This window comes from Mobula hypostoma, chromosome 1, assembly GCF_963921235.1.
Source record: "Mobula hypostoma chromosome 1, sMobHyp1.1, whole genome shotgun sequence".
Taxonomy (NCBI): domain Eukaryota; kingdom Metazoa; phylum Chordata; class Chondrichthyes; order Myliobatiformes; family Myliobatidae; genus Mobula; species Mobula hypostoma.
The window spans coordinates 182,670,194-182,691,198 of NC_086097.1; the positions used below are offsets into that span (position 1 = coordinate 182,670,194).

The following is a 21,005-nucleotide window of genomic DNA, read 5'->3' on the forward strand; positions in this document are numbered from 1 at the left end:
CACAACTGCTCATGGCAACAAATTTCATCGATTTACCACCTTCTGACTAAAGTAATTTCTCTGCATCTCTGTTCTAAATGGACACCCTTCAATCCTGAAGTCATGCCCTCTCGTCCAAGACTCTCCTACGATGGGAAATAACTTTGCCATATCTAATCTGTTCAGGCCTTTTAACATTTGGAATATTTCTATGAGATCCCCCCTCATTCTCCTGAACTCCAGGGAATACAGCCCAAGAGCTGCCAGACGTTCCTCATACAGTAACCCTTTCATTCCTGGAATCATTCTTGTGAATCTTCTCTGAACCCTCTCTAATGTCAGTATATCCTTTCTAAAAATAAGGAGCCCAAAACTGCACACAATACTCCAAGTGTGGTCTCATGAGTGCCTTATAGAGCCTCAACATCACATCCCTGCTCTTCTATTCTATACCTCAAGAAATGAATGCCAACATTGCATTCACCTTCTTCACCACTGACTCAACCAGGAGGGTAACCTATTGGATACCCTGCACAAGGACTCCAAAGTCCCTTTTCATCTCTGCATTTTGAATTCTCCCCCCATCTAAATAATAGTCTGCCCTTTTATTTCTTCCACCAAAGTGCATGACCACACACTTTCCAACATCGTATTTCATTTGCCACTTCTTTGCCCATTCCCCTAAACTATCTACGTCTCTCTGTTGGCTCTCTGTTTCCTCAACGCTACCCGCTCCTCCTCCTATCTTTGTATCTTTGGCATATTTTGCCACAAATCCATTAATACCGTAGTCCAAATCATTGACATACATCGTAAAAAGCAACGGTACCAACACAGACCGCTGTGGAACTCCATTGGTAACCTGCAGCCAGCCAGAATAGGATCCCTTTATTCCCACTCTCTGTTTCCTGCCAATCAGCCAATGCTCCACCCATGCTAGTAACTTCCCCGTAATTCCATGGGCTCTTATCTTGCTTTGCTCCTAATGTGCGGCACCTTGTCAAAGGCCTTCTGAAAATTTCAGTACATCACATCTACTACATTTCCTTTGTCTACCCTGCTTGTAATTTCCTCAAAAAATTGCAGTAGGTTAGTCAGACAGGATTTTCCCTTCTGGAAACCATGCTGGCTTTGGCCTATCTTGTCATGTGCCTCCAGATACTCCGTAATCTCATCCCTAACAATCGATTCCAACAACTTCCCAACCACTGATATCAGGCTAACAGGTCTACAGTTTCCTCTCTGCTGCCTCTCACCCTTCTTAAATAGCAGAGTAACATTTGTAATTTTCCAGTCATCCGGTACAATGCCAGAATCTATCGATTCTTGAAAGATCATTGTTAATGCCTCCGCAATCTCTCCAGCTACTTTCTTCAACACCCGAGGGTGCGTTCTTTCAGGACAAGGAGATTTATCTGCCTTCAGACCATTAAGCTTCCTGAGCACCTTCTCAGTCGAAATTTTCACTGCACAAACTTCACTTCCCTGACACTCTTGAATGTCCAGTATACTGTAGATGTCTTCCAATGTGAAGACTGATGCAAAATATTCATTCAGTTCCTCTGCCATCTCTGTGTCTCTCATTACAATATCTCCAGTGTCATTTTCTATTGGTCCTATATCTACCCTCAACTCTCTTTTACCCTTTATATACTTAAAAAAGCTTTTAGTATCTTCTTTGATATTAGTTGCCAGCTTCCTTTCATAATTTATCTCTTCCTTCCTAATGACCTTCTTAGTTTCCTTCTGTAAGTTTTTAAAAGCTTCCCAATCTTCCATCTTCCCACTAGCTTTGGCTTCCTTATATGCCCTCTCTTTTGTTTTTACTTTGGCTCTGACTTCACTTGTCATCCACGGTAGTGTCCTTCTTCCATTTGAAAACTTCTTATTATTTGGAATATATGTGTCTTACACTTCCCTTATTTTTCGCAGAAACTCCAGCCATTGCTGCTCTGCTGTCCTTCCTGCTAGTGTCCCTTTCCAGTCAACTTTGGCCAGTTCCCTTCTCATACCATTGTAATTTCCTTTATCCCACTGAAATTCTGACACATTGGAATTTAGTTTCTCCTCAAATTTCAAAGTGAACTCGATCATATTGTGATCACTGTTCCCTAAAGGTTCCTTGAGCTTAAGCTTTCTTATCATCTCCGGATCATTGCACAACACTCAATCCAGCACAGCCGATCCCTTCAAGGGCTCAACAACAAGCTGTTCTAAAAAGCCATCCCTTAGATATCCTACACATTCTCTCTCTTGAGGTCCAGTACTGGTATGGTTTTCCCAATCCACTTTCATGTTGAAATCCCCAACGATTATCATATCATTGCCCTTCTGACACACCTTTTCTATCTCCTGTAATTTGTAATCCACATCCCGGTTGCTGTTTGGAGGCCTGTTTACAACTGCCATGAGGGTACTTTTATCCTTGCCATTTCTTAACTCAACCCATAGAGATTCTACACCTTCTGATCCTATGTCATCCCTTTCAAATGATTTAATGTTATTTCTTATACACAGAGCCACACCACCCCCTCTGCCTACTAACCTATCTTTCCGATACACCATATATCCTTGGACGTTCAGCTCCCAATGGCTGCCAACCTTTAACCAGGTTTCAGAGATGGCCACAATGTCATACTTGCCAATCTGTAGCTGAATTTCAAGATCGTCCATTTCATTTCTTATGCTACGTGCATTCAAATATAACATTTTCAGTCCAGCATTTTTCTATGCACCTCACCTCTATTGCCCTGTGAATCATCCCACTGGCTGTGATTATGCCTCATCTCCTGCCTGTCCTCTCTATCGCCTCTGTTGCATGCTATCTTTGATTTATTTCTGTTTTTCCCCTTCCTCACCCTATCATTCCGGTTCCAATCCCCCCGCCAAATTAGTTTAAATCCTCCCCAACAGCTCTATTAAATAGAGCTTACTGATAGGTTTTACTAATCAATGGCATAATTTTTAGTGATTGGTGTAGTTGAACCATCACTGTTGGCTCTACAGAATCCTCCAGTTCCACTGGCAGGTTAAGTGGACATTTGTCAATATCCTGCCCTGGGCCAACACCACCGTGTAAAAAAAATGTGCCTCCGCATATCATCTTTGAAGTTACATGCTCTTTCCTTAAATACATGTCCTCTGGTGTTAAACTTTTTGACCTTGGAAAGATGACAATATCAATACCTCTCGTAACATTATAAACCTGTAACAGACCACCCCTCCGCCTCCGCTGCTCCAGAAAAAACAACCCAAGTTGTCCAACCTCTCATCATAACCCAGGATCTCCAATCCAGGCAGCAGCCTAATTAACCTCTTCTACACCCTCTCCAAACCTTGACGTCATTCCTATAATATTGCGACCAGGACTGTACGCAATACTTCAGCTCCAGCCTAATTAGCTGCAGCACAACCTCCTGACTTTTGAAACCAATGTCTTGACTAATTAAGGCAAGCCTGCCAGAGCTTGCTTAGCCACCTTATCAACGTCTGTGGCCACTTTCAGGAAGCTATAGACTTGGACCACAAGATCTTCAGTATTCTATCCAAAGAAGGGAGAAGCAAATCATTATTTGCACAAAGTGAGATTATAAAACATTAGGGAGGGCACTTGGAAAAATGCTGGGTTACCAAACAAGGTCAACATGGTTCTGTGAAAGGCAAGATCATGTTTATAACGCAAGTTACAGCAGTTGGAGGATACTCGGCGCCTGAAAACTGCCTCACCATGCAATATCATTATAGCTGATCCATGCTATTATCAGCTTCTCTCCTGTGCCAGTTACCCATCACCCTCAGTCCACAATCTTTCCTCTTTAAATTCCCCCAGTGACCGGACTGCACAACCTCCAGGGCACATTTTCCATCCTCTGCCAGAAGTTCCTAAGCACCGCACATTTGAACATTTGATGTACGTGTTTGGCTGAGGGGCCAATAGTGTGATACTATCATGGGTTTATGGCTCAATGCCCTTACGTCTGAATCCTCAGTTATTAATTACCAGCCCCAATCTTACACAAGTCTTCAGTGGATGCCATCTCTTTGGCCCTCCATTCATCCCTGGAACATCGGGAAAGTAAAGACACCTGCATTAGACTATTGTTTACCAATTACTTATCTAGCTTCAGTCCAAGCAAACTCTTCTCCAAACTGCTAGACCTGAGGCTCAGCACCTCCCTCCGCAAATGGATCCTTGATTTCCTGACCAACAGACTGCAATCAGTAAGGACAGGCAGCAACACCTCTGCCACAATTAACCTCAGCACTAGTGCCTCACATGGCTGCTTCCTGAGCTCCCTCGTCTCCTCATAATGATGTGGCCAGATTCTGCTCTTATCCTCTGCAGAGCATACCACAGTAGTGGGCCACATCTCAAATAACGACAATTTGGAGAATAGGAATGTCAAAAAGATCATGGAGACTTGCTGTCATGACAACAACTCATGACAACAACCTTTCCTCAATGTTAGCAAAACTAAAGAGCTGGTCATTGACTTTGCAAAGAGAGTGCAGTGCACATGATGTTGTCTATATCAACAGTGTTGAGGTCGAGAGGGTTGAGAGATTCAAGGCCCTCAGTGAGAACATCACCAATTAAATGTTTAGTCCAACCACATAGATGCTACAGCCAAGAAAGCTCAGCAATGGCTCTACTTCCTCAGGAGGCAAAGGAAATTGGCTTGTTCCCTTTGATCCTCAGCAATTTTGTTCAATACACCATAGAAAGCATCCTATCTGGGTGCATCACAGATTGGTATGGGAACACTTTTTCCTGTCTTGCTCAAGTAGCCAGCATAATGAAAGACTCCACTAATTATGGACATTCATCAATGGAAACATCTCAACGGTGACCCTGTTGTGTCATCTCAGGATCTGATATGTTTTAATAAGAATGTCTTGATGAACTTAAGACAGTACAGCACAGATACAACATGATATCAAATTAAACTAATCCTTTCTATCTGCACATGATCCACATCCCTCCAATCCTGCACATTCATGTGTTTCCTAAAAGCCCCTTAAATGCTTTTATCCTATCTTTACCCATCAGCACCCCTGGCAACACATTCCAGACACCCATCTCTCTCTCTGTCGAGAAAACTTGCCCCACAAATCTCCTTTGAATGTGCACCCACTCATCTTAAATATATGTCCTCTAGTATTAGCCATTTCACTTTGGAGAAAAGATTCTTACTGTCTCCCTTGTCTACACCTTTCATAGTCTTATAAACCTCTAACAAGTCTCCATTGAGCCTATGACACCCCAGAAAAAAAACAACTTAACTTTGTTCAACTTCTCCTTATTGCTTATACTCTCGAATCCAGGCAGTATCCTGACTTCCATTGTCATGGATCAGAGATAATAGAATCCACCATCAGGAACCCCCACCACCCAGGAAATGCTCATTTCTCACTGCTACCATCAGGAAGAAGGTACAAGAGCTTCAGACCTCACATCAACAGGTTCAGGAACAGTTACTACCCCTCAACCATCAGGCTCTTGGTTCAAAGGGAATAACTTCACTCACCCCATTATTAAAATGGTCCCACAGCCAATGGACTCACTTTCAAGGACTCTTCATTTCATGTTCTCAATGTTATTATTTATTTATTTATTTGTTTGTTTATTAATTAATTATATCTTTCTTTTTGTATTTGCACAGCTTGTTGTCTTTTGCAGATTGGATTAATGCCCAAGTAGGTGTGGTCTTTCAATGATTCTGTTATAATTATTATTCCATGCCTTTATTGTGTTTGCCAACAAGGCAATGAATCTCAGTGTTTTATATGGTGACATACGTGTTCTTTGACAGTAAATTTACTTTGAACTTCAAAGACCAGCATACTAAACATGTTGTTCAGCAGCCTGTCTATTTGCATAGCCACTTTCAGCAAAATGTGCACTCGTAGCAGGTCCCTCTGTTCTACATCAGTGCACTGCCATTCATTGTATAGGTCCTGCCTGGTTTGACTGTCCAAAATGCAGCACCTGAAGTCAATTGAAATCTTTTTCCCATTCCTTACTCCATCTCCCTCAGTGATCAATATCTCTTTGTGATTCAATGTAACCTGCTTTACCCCTAATTTAGCACCACCAGCAAATGTGCTATTTGAGTCACCTATATGTACGTATAAATCATTTACGTAAGGACTAAATAATGGATATCCCAGCGCTGACCCCTGGAGCACTACATGAATGACAGGCCTCCAGTCAAAGAATTGAACTTCAACCATCGCACTCTGCTTCCAAGCCAATCCGAATCCACCTCGCTCGCCCCCCTGAATCCCATGCAACCTAACCTTCTTGATTGGCATGTCATGTAGCACCTTGTCAAAGTCCATATGGACACATTCACTGCCCTACATTCATCTACCCCCTTAGTTACCTCTTTGAAAACTCCAACAGATTTGTCGGAAATATTTTTGCATGCACAAAACCACGCTGACTATTCCCGATTCGGCCTTGAATATCCAAATGATGACAGGCTTGTCTCTCAGAATTCCCTCCAGTAACTTCCCTACAACTGAAGTCAGACTCACTGGCCTGGAGTTCCCTCGCCTGTCCTTGTTACCCTTTTTGAACAATGGAACAGCATTAACCACCTCCAGTCTTCTTGAACATCACCAGTGGATAAGGTGAATCAAACATCTTGTACAAGGGCCTCAGTGTTCTCTTCTCTGGCCTCCAACAAGGTACAAGGATGTAACTGATCAGGCCTTGTAGAATTGCCCAGCTTATTGCACTTCCAGGCTGCAAATACCCCCTTCTTTGCAATATGCCTATTATCTGCATTTCTTTGGCAGCCATGGTATCTCCCTAGTAAACACTGAGGAAAAATAGACACTAAAATTCTCACCCATTTCCTGCAGCTCCTGATGGTTCAAATCCTTAGAAAGAGGTGACATAGGATCGGAAGATGTGGAATCTTTGTGGGTAGAGTTCAGAAATTGCAAGTGTAAAAAGATCCTGATGGGAGTTGGATACAGGCACCTGAACGGTAGCCAGTATGTGGAATATAAATTACAATAGGAGATAGAACAGGTATGTAATAAGGGCATTGTTACCATGGTCATGGAGGATTTCAATTTGCAGATAGATTCGGAAAATTGCATTGGTGCTGGATCCGAAGAGAGGAAATTTGTAGAATGCCTACAAGATGACTTTTTAGAGCAGCTTGTAGTTGAGCCCACTAGGGAAAAGGCAATTCCTGATTGGGTGTTGTGTAATGAACCAGATTTGATTAGGGAGAATAAGGTAAAAGAACTCTTAGTAGGCAGTGATCATAACATGATAGAATTCATGCTGCAGTTTGAGAGGGAAAGGGAGAGGAGCTGGCTACAGTTGATTGCAAGGGAACCCTTTGAGTGAAGAAGTTCCCCCTCATGTTCCCCTGAAACTTTTAACCTTTCACCTTAATCCATGACTTCTTGTTGTAGTCCTACCCAACCTCAGTGGAAAAAGTCTACTTGCATTTACTCTATCTCTACCTCTCATAATTTTGCTTACCTCTTTCAAATCTTCTCTCAGTCTTCTTTGTTCCAAGGAATTAAGTCCTAACTTATTCAATTTTTCCATATAACTCAGATCCTCCGGTCCTGGCAACATTCTGGTAAATTTTCTCTGTACTCTTTCAAACTTATTATGACCAAAACTGCATACAATAATCAAAATAAGCCTCACCAATGTCTTGTATAAATTCATAACCTACCCTTATTGGTCTTACCGAAGTGCAACACCTTGCATTTGTCTGCATTAAATTACATCTGCCATTTTTCAGTTCATTTTTCCATCTGGTCCAGATCCTGCTGCAAGATCTGATGGTCTTCCTTGCTGTCCACTACACCCCCAATCCTGGTGTCATCTGCAAATTTGCTGATCCAGTTAACCACATTATCATGCAGATCATTGATATAGATGGCAAACAGCAATGGACCCAGCACCGATCCCTGCAGTACTCCACTTGTCACAGCCCCCAGTCAGAGAGACAACTGTCTACCACCACCCTGTGGCTTCTCCCACAAATCCAATTTCTCATCCAATTTACGAGCCCATCTTGAATGCCGAGTGACTGAACCTTCTTGACCAATCTCCCTTACGGGACCTTTTCAAATGCCTTGCAGATGTCTGTATAGTCAATATCTATTGCCCTGTCTTCATCAACTTTCCTGGTAACTTCCTTGAAAGTCTTGATATGATTGGTTAGACATGATCTACTGTGCACAAAGCCATGCTGACTATCCCTAATCAGTCCATGTCTATCAAATCCTCAAAGATCCATACCTTAGTATACCTTCCAATAATATATAGTATTCATGTCCCACCTTCCCTGGAATGGTGCACAATAATCCAAAATTCTGAAGCCCACTCTCTTACACCAACTCCTTAGCCACGTGTTTAATGTTGTTGAACGTGCTAATCTTCCTATTTCTGGCCACACTAGCATATGGCACATGTAGCAATCCTGATATCACAACCTGGAGATCTTTCCCTTTAACTTAGCACCTAACTCCCTGAACTGTGGAAGGCAGCTTTAAAAAAAACATAAGCAGAGAAAAGATGAAATATGAAGGCAAGGTAGTCAATAATATAAAAGTGGATCCCAAAAGCTTTTACAGATCCGTAAAGAGTAAAAGAGGCAAGTGATGATATTGGACTACTGGAAAATGACGCTGGAGAGGTAGTAATGGGGGACAAGGTAATGGTGGACAAATTTAATAATTATTTTGCATCAGTCTTCACTGTGGAAGACACTAGCAGTTTGCCAGCAATTTGAGAGTGTCGGGGGGAGGGGGGGTGGTGGGAGAAGAGAGAGGAGTTGCTGTTACTAAGGAGAAGGTGCTCAGGAAATTTAAAGGTCTGAGATAGATACATCACCTGACCAGATGGAATACCTGTATACCCTTGGAGTCAGGAAGATGTTGTTGAGGAAATTATGGAGGCATTAGTAATAATCTTTCAAGAATGACTGGATTCTGGAATGGTTCCCGAGGACTGAAAAATTGCAAATATCATTCCACTCTTTAAGAAGACGGGGGACTGAAGAAAGGAAATTATAAGCCAATTAGTCCTTAGTGGTTGGAAAGATGTTGGAGTCCATTACTAAGGATGAGGTTTTGGGGTACTTAGAGACACATGATAAAATAGGTCAAAGTCAGCATCGGGGAAAATCTTGCCTGAGAAATCTGTTAGAATTCTTTAAGGAAATAATAGGCAGGATAGACAAAGGAGACTGAGTGGATATTGCTTAATTTGAATTTCAAAGTCCTTTGACAAGTAATGCACGTGAGTTCACTTAACAAGATAAGGACCCATGGTATTACAGGAAAGATATTAACATGGATAGAAGATTGGCTGACTGCCAGGAGGGAAAGATTGGGAATAAAGGGGGCTCATTCTGGTTGACTGACAGTTACAAGTGATGTTCTGCAGGGGTTGGTATTGGGACTGATTCTTTTCACATTATAAGGATTTGGATGATGGAATCGATAGCTTTTTGGCCAAGTTTGCAGAAGATATGGAGATAGCTGGAGGGGCAGGTAGTGTTGTGGATGCCAGGAGTCTGCAGGAGGACTTGGATAGATTAGGAGAATAGGCAAAGAAGTGGAATATAGTGCAGGGAAGTCATGCACTTTGGTAGAAGGAATATCAATTACACAGAGGACAGGAAATGTATGTTCCTGTTAGAAGGAAGGACATAGATGGAAACATTAGAGAACCTTGAATGTCTGGAGGGATGATGAATTTATTCAAGAAGAAAAAGGATAAGTATGTAAAGCTTTGGAAGTTAGGGTCAAAGGAAGCACGTGTGGATTATAAAGAAGCCAGAAAAAAATAAGTGGGGAATCAGAAAAGCCTGGAGTGGCCATGAAAAGTCTTTGGCAAGTGGGATTAGGATGTCTCCCAAGGCATTCTATACATACATCAAAAGCAAGAGAGTAACTAGAGAGTGAGTAGGAGAACTCAAGGATGAAGAGGGGAACATTTGCTTGAATATGAGTGAGGGACTCAATGAATACTTTGCTTCAGTACTTACCATGGAAAAGGATATGGAGGACCAGGAGATCAGTGCCGAGTGTGTAAATACTTTAGGGTGTTTAGAGGTCAAGGAGGAGGAAGGGTTGGGCCTCCTAATGAGTATTAAGGTGGATGTCCCCAGGGACTGATGGAGGCAAGTTATTGAAGGAGGCAAGAGATGAGATGCCTGTGGATATTGTCAATATGGATTTTAGTAAGAAGTTCGACAAAGTCCCTCATGGGAGGCTAATCCAGAAGATTAAGATGAATGGAATCCAAGGTGAACTGGCTTGCACGTAGACAACAGAGGTGTTGGTTGAAGAGACTGATTCAAGCTGGATGTCTGTATTTAGTGGTGCTCTGCAGGGATCTGTGCTGGGACCTCTACTGTTTGTGATGTATATAAATATCCTGGATGAAAATGTAGATGAGTAGTTTGTAAATTTGCAGTTGATACCAAGATTGGTGGAGTTGTGGATAATGTATAAGACAGGCAAAGGAATACAGTGTGATTTAGATCAGTTGCAAATATGAAGTTTAACCCCAATAAATATGAGGTGTTGCACCTCGGTAGGGTGAATTGGAAGGAGAAAGTATACTGTTAAGGGCCAGACCCTTAACAATTTTGCTGAGCAGAGAGACCTTGGGCCTGAAGTTCATAGCTCCATGAAAGTGGCTGCACAGGTCGACAGAGTGGTTAAGAAGGCTAATGGAGCACTTGCTTTTAAATAGTTGTGGTACTGAGTTCAAATGTGAAGAGGTTATGTTGCAACTTTATGAAACTCTGTTTAGGTCACATCAGGAGTACTGCATACAGTTCTGGTCGCTCCACTATAGGAAGGATGTTGAGACTTTGGAGAAGGTGCAGAAGAGTTTTACCAGGATGCTGCCTGGTTTAGAGGGCATGTGTTATCAAGAGAGGCTGGACAAATTTGGGTTGTTTTCTTTGGAGCAGTGGAGGCTGAGAGGAGAAGTGATAGGCATCTATAGAAGTGAGAGGCATAGATAGAGTAGACAGGGAGTATATTTTCCCCAGGTAGAAATGTCTAATACCAGAGGGCAGGCATTGAAGGTGAGAGGGAGAGGTGAGGCGTAAGTTTTTTACTCAGAGAGTAGTGTATGCCTGGAATGGTGGTAGGATCCAAAATATTAGAGGCCTTTAAGAGATCTTTAGATTGGCACATGGATGCAAGGAAGATGGAGGGATATGGACATTATATAGGTAGGAGGGATTAGTTTTTGGGGGTTCTTGATTTACTTTTTTGAAAGTTCAGCATGCCGTTGTGGGCTGAAGGGCCTGTTCCTGTGCTGTACTGTTTTATGTTCGATGTTTGAATAACTTAGCCAGTGTTGGCTGGTTTAATGCAAGCCCAATTAATACCACTCCATTGTCTTACACTGCACCTCTTGAGCATCAGCCTGGTACTGTGGCCCAGCAGTCTGTGCTCTGTAGACAGTGCTGTTTGTTTGCAAAGCTGGCCTTTTAAATTCAGACTGATTATTGCTTGCCATTTACATTAAAAACTGAAAACTGGCTCCCAATTATGACAAGAAGCTGAACAAAGAATATAGATTGGAAGTTTAACTTACTCAAAAATAACTCTGATCTCTATGTGTCAGCTGCTTTGTTAGGAAGCCGAGCCTTTCAGAAAGGCCCCCCACCAGCCTTGTAAAGTGAATATCCATCACACTGTTCCTTTGCCTCTGTTCCAGAGTCAGTCCTTTGACCCCAGCTGGATCCTGCTCAATGCCCTCAAAGTTGGCCCTGGTCCAGTTCAGGACTTCAAACTGTGGACCTGATTTATCTTTCTCCATAATTTTATTAAAACTCATAGACACTAAGTGCTCTCCAACTGTCTCTTCAGGTACTGGGCCTGCCTCCTCCGTGAAGAGGCGATCCAGTAATGCTCCTTTCTTAGGAGAGGCCCCTATCGTATGGAAACCCTTCTGTTCTCACAGCATGTGCAACTTCCCGACAAATCTGCTCCACAAGTTCCTGCTGACTATTGGAGTTCTATAATATTGCCCTACTGAGGCGACCCTCCATATTTATAACTTCTGCACAAATGACGTCCTGAGATGAAACTGAGAGAGTGTACCCTCCAAGGACTGACTCTCACTGAGGAAAAACTGGTCTTTCTCTCACTCATACATGCACACTGACCCTCACTGGGGTGATGGGTCTCTCTCTCTCTCTCTCACACACACACACACACACACACACACACACACACACACACACACACACTGACCCTCACTGGGGTGATGGGTCTCTCTCTCTTTCTCTCACACACACACACACACACACACACTGACCCTCACTGGGGTGATGGGTCTCTCTCTCTTTCTCTCTCACACACACACACACACACACACACACACACACACACACACTCTGACCCTCACTGGTGTGATGGGTCTCTCTCTCACACACACACACTGGGGGGACAAGTCTTTCTCACACATACACACTCACACTAGCCGCACACACAGTCTCTCAGATGGACTGTTCCAGGGAGAGTTCTGTGCTCCCTTTCTCCCCCTTCCCCATCACATGGCCATTGTCGTGGGTACACTATTTTGACCATGCACCCAGCTTCACCCTGGGAACACTATACAGCCTGTCCCCGTCACCCCAGAGTACATACAGCTTGTTAGCTGAGGACTGACCGTAGTTTGCTGCACTCAGTCTCCACAGAGCTGCTCGCAGTGCCTGTCCTGCCTGGTACAGAGCTGGTCCAAAGTGCACAGGACAGCTTGTCCAGGAAACTTGCTTTGCTCTGCCTTGTTGTCGAGTGTTGGGGTGAACGACCAAGAGGGTGGAAAACTGTCCCTGAGAGGGACGTTGTAACTGGGCATGGGCCAGCTGAGTAAACCTCCTCCCGCACCCCCAACCCATACAGTCTCCACCCCTCCTCTCGTATATCTCTCACCCACTCCCTTGGGTCTTCACACTTACTCATCTCCCACCAGCCACGCAAAGCGACTTCCTCATCATCCAGGGAAGTGAGTCGCAGAGAGAAAGTGGCCATACCGGCAGCACAGGTGGGGAGATCTGACACAGAAAGGGGTGCTGACACTGACCGCTGTCACACTGCAGCTCGGGCATGGTGTGCTCTGCACAAGGGGAGTTGGGGTGAAGCCCCAGGGAGATGGGGAGGCTGGGGGTCTCTTTGACAGCAGGGTCAGAGGGTTCAATGACGGTGTCTACGACAATGAGGACCTGACACCAGCTGATGTCAGGCAAGGTCTGGCTTTTCCATTCTCACCCCGAAGGTCTTGCTCCCTCTACTCTGAGGCTGCACTGGGTTCCCTCGCATGTGAAGGGCCCACATTGGCCAACCCTGACCGGCATCATAGGTATTAGCAGCTAGAACTGTGGCCACGGTGAGGATCATCCCTCAGACTGATATCCTCAGTGCGACAGGCTTATTGTCTCTCCCGTGGAATGATGGATCTCCCTTTTCGTGTGTCCAATCTCTCCTCCAGAGTGACGATGTCCCCTTGTGTCTCATAGGACCTTTCTCCAACATCTTCAGTTTCTGGGCTGGACCAACTCCCCACCTGCTGCAGGACATCTGCTCCCGACCAGCGGTCACTGCTCATTCAGGCCCCCGGTCAGTGTCCACTCCCAACCGGACCCAGTGGGCCAACATTAACCGCAGGCTCCAGCTCCTGCAGGAGCAGCTAACCAGGTAATGATTCCTCACCCCATTCTGACTTCTGACCCCTCACCATGGACTGACCCCTCAGCCAAGATTATTCCTAATACTGGTGACGCAAAGGTTGTGTCCTCAGCCTCCTACTCGAGCCTCTTTATACTGATAACTGCAGGGCCAGATTCTACTCTAACTGCTCCTATATCTTTGTAGATGAAATCACCAATTGTCTGTCCTGATCCAACATGTAGATGCTACAGTGAAGAAAGCTCACCAATGCCTCTACTTCCTCAGGAAGTTTAAGAAATTCAGTAGTCTGTCTTGATTCTTGTCAATTTTTTTTATCAAAGCACCATAGAGAGCATCCTGTCTGGATGGATCGTGGCTTGTTATGACAGCTGCTTGGCACATCATTAGATTAGATTAGATTAGATTATGAGGACACACAGTCCCCTTTTATTGTCATTTAGTAATACATGCATTAAGAAATGATACAATGTTCCTCCAGAATGATATCACAGAAACACAAGACAAACCAAGACTAAAAAAAAATGACTAAAACCACATAATTATAACATATAGTTACAACAGTGCAAAGCAATACTGTAATTTGATGAAGAACAGACCATGGGCACGGTAAAAAAGTCTCAAAGTCTCTCGAAAGTCCCATCATCTCACGCAGACGGTAGAAGGGAAAAACTCTCCCTGCCATGAGCTTCCAGCACCGCGAACTTGCCGATGCAGCACCCTGGAAACACCCGACCACAGCAGACTCTTAAGTCTGTCTGAAAACTTCGAGCCTCCGACCAGCCCTCCGACAGCTAGCACAGAGCACGTTCTCTGCTGAGCACTTCGACCCCGGCCCTGGCAACAGGCAATAGGCAAAGCCGAGGATTTGGGGCCTTCCCCTCCAGAGATTCTTGATCGCACAGTAGCAGCAGCAGCAAAGCAGGCATTTCAAAAGTTTCTCCAAATGTTCCTTTGTGCTTCTCATGTCCGTCTCCATCAAATCAGGATTGTGCACGGCCCCTATTTAACAAATACAATATCATTTCGGAGCGGCCTCGCACGCTGCATCGCGCCGCCATCTTCTCCTCCCCTCCAAACTTTCATTACAGAAAAGTGCAGAGAGTTGTGGACACAGCTCTGCAAGTCATAGAAACCAGCCTCCCCTCCATGGACTCTGTCTACATCTCACTGCCTCAGTAAAGCAGACAGCACAATCAAAGTCCCCACTGACCCCAGACATTCTGTTTTCTCCCCACTCCCACCAGGCAGAAGATACAAAAGTCTGAATATACATCACCTCTTCTCCAGGTCTGCCCTATGACCCAGGACTGAATCCTGGCCATATACTGAGTCCTAACTTCTCCCTGCAGGATGGACCTCTGCCCTCTGACCCTGTTTAACCTCCTCTCTTCCTGCCTCCAGACTAGAGTCCCAGGTCATGGCTGATATCTCCACCATTCTGCAGTTGCTGCAGAGACCCCTGGTCCTGACCCCTCCAGCCTACAGCCCTGTGTCGACTGGCTGCCCACAGCCACCCGATGGGTGTCAGGACTCACCGACAGCTGCAGTGTCACTCATTCAGGTGGGTCACTCCGCGCAGTTCTAGGGTGGGACCTCTCAACCACCACTGAGGGAATTGGATTGGTGTGAATGATGGGGAATGTCAGTACAGTCTTGTGGGCCGAAAGACCTGTGACCAGGTTTTGTGTGTGTGTGTGTATGTGTGTGTACTATATATATATATAATATAGACACACACACACACACACACACATAAAACAAACACACAACACACGAACTGCTGCCTCTGAGACCCGGGTTCAATCCTGACCTCTGGTGCTGTCTTTGTGGAGTTTGCTCATTCTCCCTGTGACTGTGTGAGTTTCCACGAGGTGTTCGGTTTTCTCTCATGTGGGCTGGTGTATTTGTTGTCTGCTATGATTTACCCCTATGGTGGAATCTGGGGGAGTGAGGGAAAAGGGCTGTACATTTGTCTGTTAGGTCTGAACTGAGGTTGTGAATGAGGTCCTCAGTGTGTACCTGGCATTGGTATTCACCAGGGTCGATATGGGTAAAAGTAAGATGAGGGAGGGGGTGTTGATATTCTAGGCATGTCAATGATAAGGAGGAGGAGTTGTACACTGTGTTCTGTAAAACATTATGGTGAATAACTCCAGGACCTGAAGAGATTTATCCCAAGATACTGAAGGACATGATTAATTTGGAAAGGCAGGCATTGATGAGTCAGCAAGGCCAGACACAGAGCAGGGAGGTGTGCTGCAACTGTGTACAATACCACAGCTGGAGCACTGGGACAGTCCTGGTCTCCACATTCCAGGAGAGATATGATCGCACTAGAGACGGTGCAGCGGGGATCTTCAGGATGCTGCAGGACTGGAAAACTGTAGATGACGAGGCTTTGACGAGGCTGAGATGTATAAAATAATGAGGTGGGTGAGATGGAGTCAATTTGAAGGATCTCTTTCACTCAGCAAAGGTCACAATTCAGGGAAACAAGCTTTTAAGTACTTGGGAAAAGGATTAGAAGGGAAAATGGGATAAAATGGTTGTTCTTGCATGAGAAGATGCATAAAACCTGATGAACATCCAGTCATAGAGTGACACAGCACAGAAAGAGGCTCCTTGGCCCAACTGATTCATGCCAACTAATGCTGAGGCAAGCCAGTCCCATTTGCCTTGTTTGGTCCATAACTTTCTAACTCTTTCCCATTTGTGTACCCGTCCAGCTGTCTTTTCAAAGCTGTTATTGTACCTGCCTCAACCAGTTCCTCCAGCAGTTCATTCTACCTACACCATCCTTAATGTTTAAATAAAAAAGGCTGCCTCAATTTCCCGTAAATCTCTCCCCTCTCACCTTAAACTTATGACCTCTAGTTCTTGATTTGCCTACCCTGGGAAAAAAAACTGTGCATTCACCCTATCTATGCCTTTCATGACTTTATACACCTCTACAAGGTCACCTCTAGCTCTCCTATGCTTCAAGAATTAAAGACTCAACCCGTTCAACCTCTCCCTAAAACTCAGTCCCTCAAGTCCTGATAACATCCTTGTAGACCCTTCTTCAAGCTTTCCAGGTTTATGACATCTTTCCTACAGTAGGGGGAACGAAATTGAATATAGCATTCCAAATATGGCCACACCAACATTTTAGATAACGGCAATATAACATGCAACAATTATACTCAATACTGTGACTGATGAGGGCCAGCATGCCGAAAGAATTCTTCATCATCCTTTCATGAAACCACATACTGGTACTCCAAGGACCTTCTATTCCACAACACTCCCTGGGGAATTGCCTTTCACTGTGAAAGCCCTACCCTCATTTGTCTTCCTAAAATGTGAGATGTTGCAGTGATCTGAATTCAACTCCATTTACTATCCTCAGCCCTCTGACCCAGCTGATCAAGATCCACCTGTGATTTGTGATAACCTTCTTCATTGTTGAAGACACCAGTTATCTCAGTATCATTTCCAAACTTGCTAACAATGCCCTATATATTCTTCCAAATCGTTGCTATAGAAACAAACAACGATGGGCCTAGCACCACTCCTGGGAACAACACTAGTCACAGGCCTCTAGTCCAAGAAACAACCTTCCACTATCATCAACTGCTTCCTACCATCAAGCCAACCGTGTATCCAGTTAGCCAGCTCTTCCTGGGTTGCATGAGATCCAACTTTTCACAGCAGCCTACCATGTGGAAACAATCAAAGGCCTTACTGAAGTTCATATAGATCATGTCTACTGCCCTACCCTCAAATTTCAAAGTTCAAATAAATTTGCTATCAAAGTATAGATATGTTATCATATATTATCTTGAGATACAACTTCTTGCAAGAATTTGCAGGAAAAAAGATATACAATAACACTTTATGAAACAATATATGTAAATAAAGACTGACAAACAACTAGTGTGGAGCCTAATAGTTTTTAGTTTTTAGATTTCCAGGTAGAATGTACTGTATCTCCGTTTCTGTTGCGTATTTGTTTTTATGATGCAGTTTCATTTTTTAAACGGTTGTTACGTTCTGTTGCAAGATACAATATTTCTGTACTGGAAATTTTTGGCTAGATGTGCTGATTTATCCTATTCCAGCAGTAGAAGGGAGAGTGAAGACTTTATCGAAGTACAGGACCGAAGGATTGAGAGGAGTTGGCATCGTTCAGCAGTTTAACAAAGGATCGACCTTATTGAGTCTTCGTTGAAGGAGTAGCAACTTGCATCGAAGATAACTCTTGCCGAAAGAGCAAAGAGTTCATGCAAAGGTTTGCTCTCTCTAGAATTTAAGGTCAGTTGTTTTAAACTGTTTATTTACTGCATAGTGAATCCTGTGGACAGAACCAGCAGGAAAGTCGCGTCCATGAAGAAATCCTTCTCCAGAGAAGTCTCTCCCAATTGAACATATAAATCTGTTGGACTTTAAAATTTTCCCTTGTGACGAGAATACACATAAAATTAAGATGTTTGCTGGCCTAGGTTAGCATCAGTGACATCAGCAAGTGGTCTGCCACCTGCCCTCAGGGGAAGGAGAGATAAGGAACAATGGAGCAGCATCTGGAGATGTGTAATGAAGGGACGGGGGAGAGAGAGCTGTCTGGAGCGGCTCCCCCTTTGAACCCTGAACTGTTTGAAGTGATGGACAGGCGATACCCCAGCAGGGGGATAAAAAGGGACTGATTCACGAAGGCAGGACATACGCCACCCGAGGTAACGAGACCCTGGAAGCGGTATGCTTCTCACGAGTCGGTGGGAAGTATCAGACAACGGCCAGGGTGGAAAGGTACGATCAGCGGGAACCCGGTGTGTGTCCGCCCTTGCCTGGGTGCCGGGTTCACTGCAGAGGATCGACCGCATCTGGAGGAGGGCCTCAGTCGGTGACCTCAGGTGACATCACCAAGGACCTGCCCAAAAGCTGCTTGTGAGCCATCTCGCCGGTCTGTGAGTGAAGCTGTGTCTGAATGATCAGTCGTTCTCGTTCTCTCTCTCTCTCCCCCCCATGTTGTCCATAGCCATGGCAACGATTACTGCGAACTGAACTACTAAACTGGACTGAACTTTGAGTCACTTTGAAATTTGGTCATTTACCCCTAGACCACGATAGAGCTTGATTGATGCTGTTATCTTAATTCTGTGCGCATGTGTGGTTATCATTGCTGAACTGTTGCATTTATTATCCTTTCGATTACTGTGTTGCTTGTTTCTTTAATAAAACTTTCTTAGTTCTAGTAATCCAGACTCCAACTGAGTGATCCATTTCTGCTGGTTTGGCAACCCAGTTACGGGGTACGTAACATAAGTGGGGTTCTCGTCCGCGATTTTGAACGCTAAGTTTGGGACGGAGTAAATTGATTGGGTTAAAATTCCCGAAAGAAAGAAAAGACAAACAGCAGAAATGGAGGCTGAGGAATTTATAAAGGCGCCGACCTTGGAGGCATTAGAGGATGCCAGGAAATCGGAATTGGTAGCTGTGGCCAAACGGTTGAATCTTGCTAAGGTGAAGTCGACAATGAGGAGAGAGGAGATACACAGAGCTATTGTAGAGCACTATGTATCCAAAGGTGTGTTTCCCCAAGGTGAGCTGGGGGTGGTGTCTATTGAAAAACCTGCTGGAGACGCAGTACAGGTACAGCTTGAAAAACTGAGACTCGAGCACGAGTTCCGGGTACGGCAGTTAGAACACGAAGAGAAGGAGAGAGAGTTAGAAAGGCAAGAGAGAGAAAGACAGTTAGAGAGAGAGGAGAAAGAGAGGCAATGGGAGCGAGAAGAGAGAGGGAAACAGAGGGAAAGGGAATTTGAGCTGGAGAAGTTAAAGATAAGGGCCGAGCAGGGGCTCGTGCCGAACCAAGGTGGAGGGTTCCGGGCGACCCAGGAGGTTAGGCTGGTTCCCCCATTTGACGATACCGACGTGGATTGGTACTTTCTCCACTTCGAAAAAGTGGCTATAAGTCAGGACTGGCCGAGGGATAAGTGGGTTGTTTTACTTCAGAGTGTACTGAAAGGGAAAGCCCAAGAAGCTTACTCAGCTTTGTCCGCGGAAGATGCCCAGAGGTATGAGGTGGTGAAAGAGGCCATCCTCAGGATTTATGAGTTGGTCCCGGAGGCATACCGGCAGAGGTTCCGGAATGCGAGGAAACAGTGGGACCGCACGTATTTGGAGTTTGCCCGTGAGATGCAGACATATTGTGAGCGTTGGTGCGCCTCGAAGGGGGTAGAGGGGGATTATGACAGACTGCTACAACTGATCCTGATTGAGCAGTTTAAAGGTTGTGTCCCCGAGGGTATGAGACCCTACCTCGATGAGAAAGAGGCAGCCACGTTAGCGCAACTGCTAAGTTAGCGGATGAGTATGCGTTGACGCATAAAATGAAGTTTGCCCGAGTAAAGGCTACCAGAAGGGTAGTCAGGACGGCGGGGAGAGTCCGCCGGAAAAGTCAGAAAGTAAGCCGGGGACTAGTGAAAAGGATAAGGTAGACCGGGAGCAGTCTGGTAGGAAGTCTCCTGGGGTCGTCTGTTATAATTGTGGGAAAGCCGGACACTTTGCGTCCAGGTGCTTTGCCCCAAGGAAGGAGACGGGGAAAGGAAAAGCGGAAATTTGGAATGGCTGTATCGAGCTGGTAAACGAACCGCTAGGGAAGGACAGGTCTGAAAAAGTCCAGGAAGGGCGCGAGAGGTTTATCTCGGCCGGACTGGTGTCAGTGAAGGAGGGGTTAAAACCAGTTCCAGTGCGGATCTGGAGAGACACGGGAGCGTGTCAGTCACTAATACTGAAGAGTGTATTAGAGTTTAGCTCAGAGACCCAGACTGGGGAGGTCAAGGTCAAAGGTATTGGGGAAGGGACAGAGGCAGTCCCTTTGCACCAGATACACTTACAAAGCAACCTGGTCTCTGGACTAGTCACGATCGGGGTGAGGTCCGAATTACCGATGAAAGACGTGGAAGTCTTGCTCGGTAATGACATCGCCGGAGGAATCGTGTTCCCAGTCGTGAGATTGACAGGTCAGCCTGCCAGCATTGAGGCCCCGCCCATGGACACACAGGTTCATCACGGGCCCGCGAGAGTGAATTTAGCTGAACCGTTTCTGCCAACCTTGTATGAGACGGGGTGTAGTGAGACAAGAGGTAGTGAGGGAGCTGGGACGGACGTAGCAGTAGCCAGGAAAGAATTTGTGCAGACGCAGGAGCGAGACGAGGGGCTGATGGTTTTTGCAGAGACAGCTCTCTCTGACACAGCTTTAACAAGGGAACTAGTAGACTATTGTGTGGAGAAGGAAGTGCTAAGGAAAAAAGGAAAATCAAGTACAGTACCCGCAGATGAGG

The 21,005-nt window shown here is 45.0% G+C and overlaps 2 protein-coding genes across 2 annotated transcripts in view; one reads left to right on the forward strand and one right to left on the reverse strand.

The window, feature by feature from the left end:
* LOC134353257 (amiloride-sensitive amine oxidase [copper-containing]-like) overlaps positions 1 to 12,788 on the reverse strand; it is a 29,743-nt gene extending 16,955 nt beyond the window's left edge. Inside the window, exon 1 of the mRNA XM_063061291.1 lies at positions 12,665 to 12,788. The gene's annotated coding sequence lies outside the window, so the exon portion shown is untranslated. The remainder of the gene's footprint in view (positions 1 to 12,664) is intronic.
* LOC134353274 (trichohyalin-like) lies at positions 5,655 to 20,056 on the forward strand. Its single transcript, XM_063061307.1, has 3 exons — positions 5,655 to 5,676; positions 13,512 to 13,689; positions 15,085 to 20,056. Exon 3 carries the CDS (start codon positions 19,081 to 19,083, stop codon positions 20,023 to 20,025), a length of 945 nt encoding a protein of 314 aa, XP_062917377.1. The 5' UTR covers positions 5,655 to 5,676; positions 13,512 to 13,689; positions 15,085 to 19,080; the 3' UTR covers positions 20,026 to 20,056.
* Positions 20,057 to 21,005: the final 949 nt, after the last annotated feature.

Coding starts and splice junctions, on each gene's coding strand:
- LOC134353274 (XM_063061307.1), top strand. CDS start 19,081: ATGGAGGCTGAGGAATTTATAAAGGCGCCGACCTTGGAGGCATTAGAG.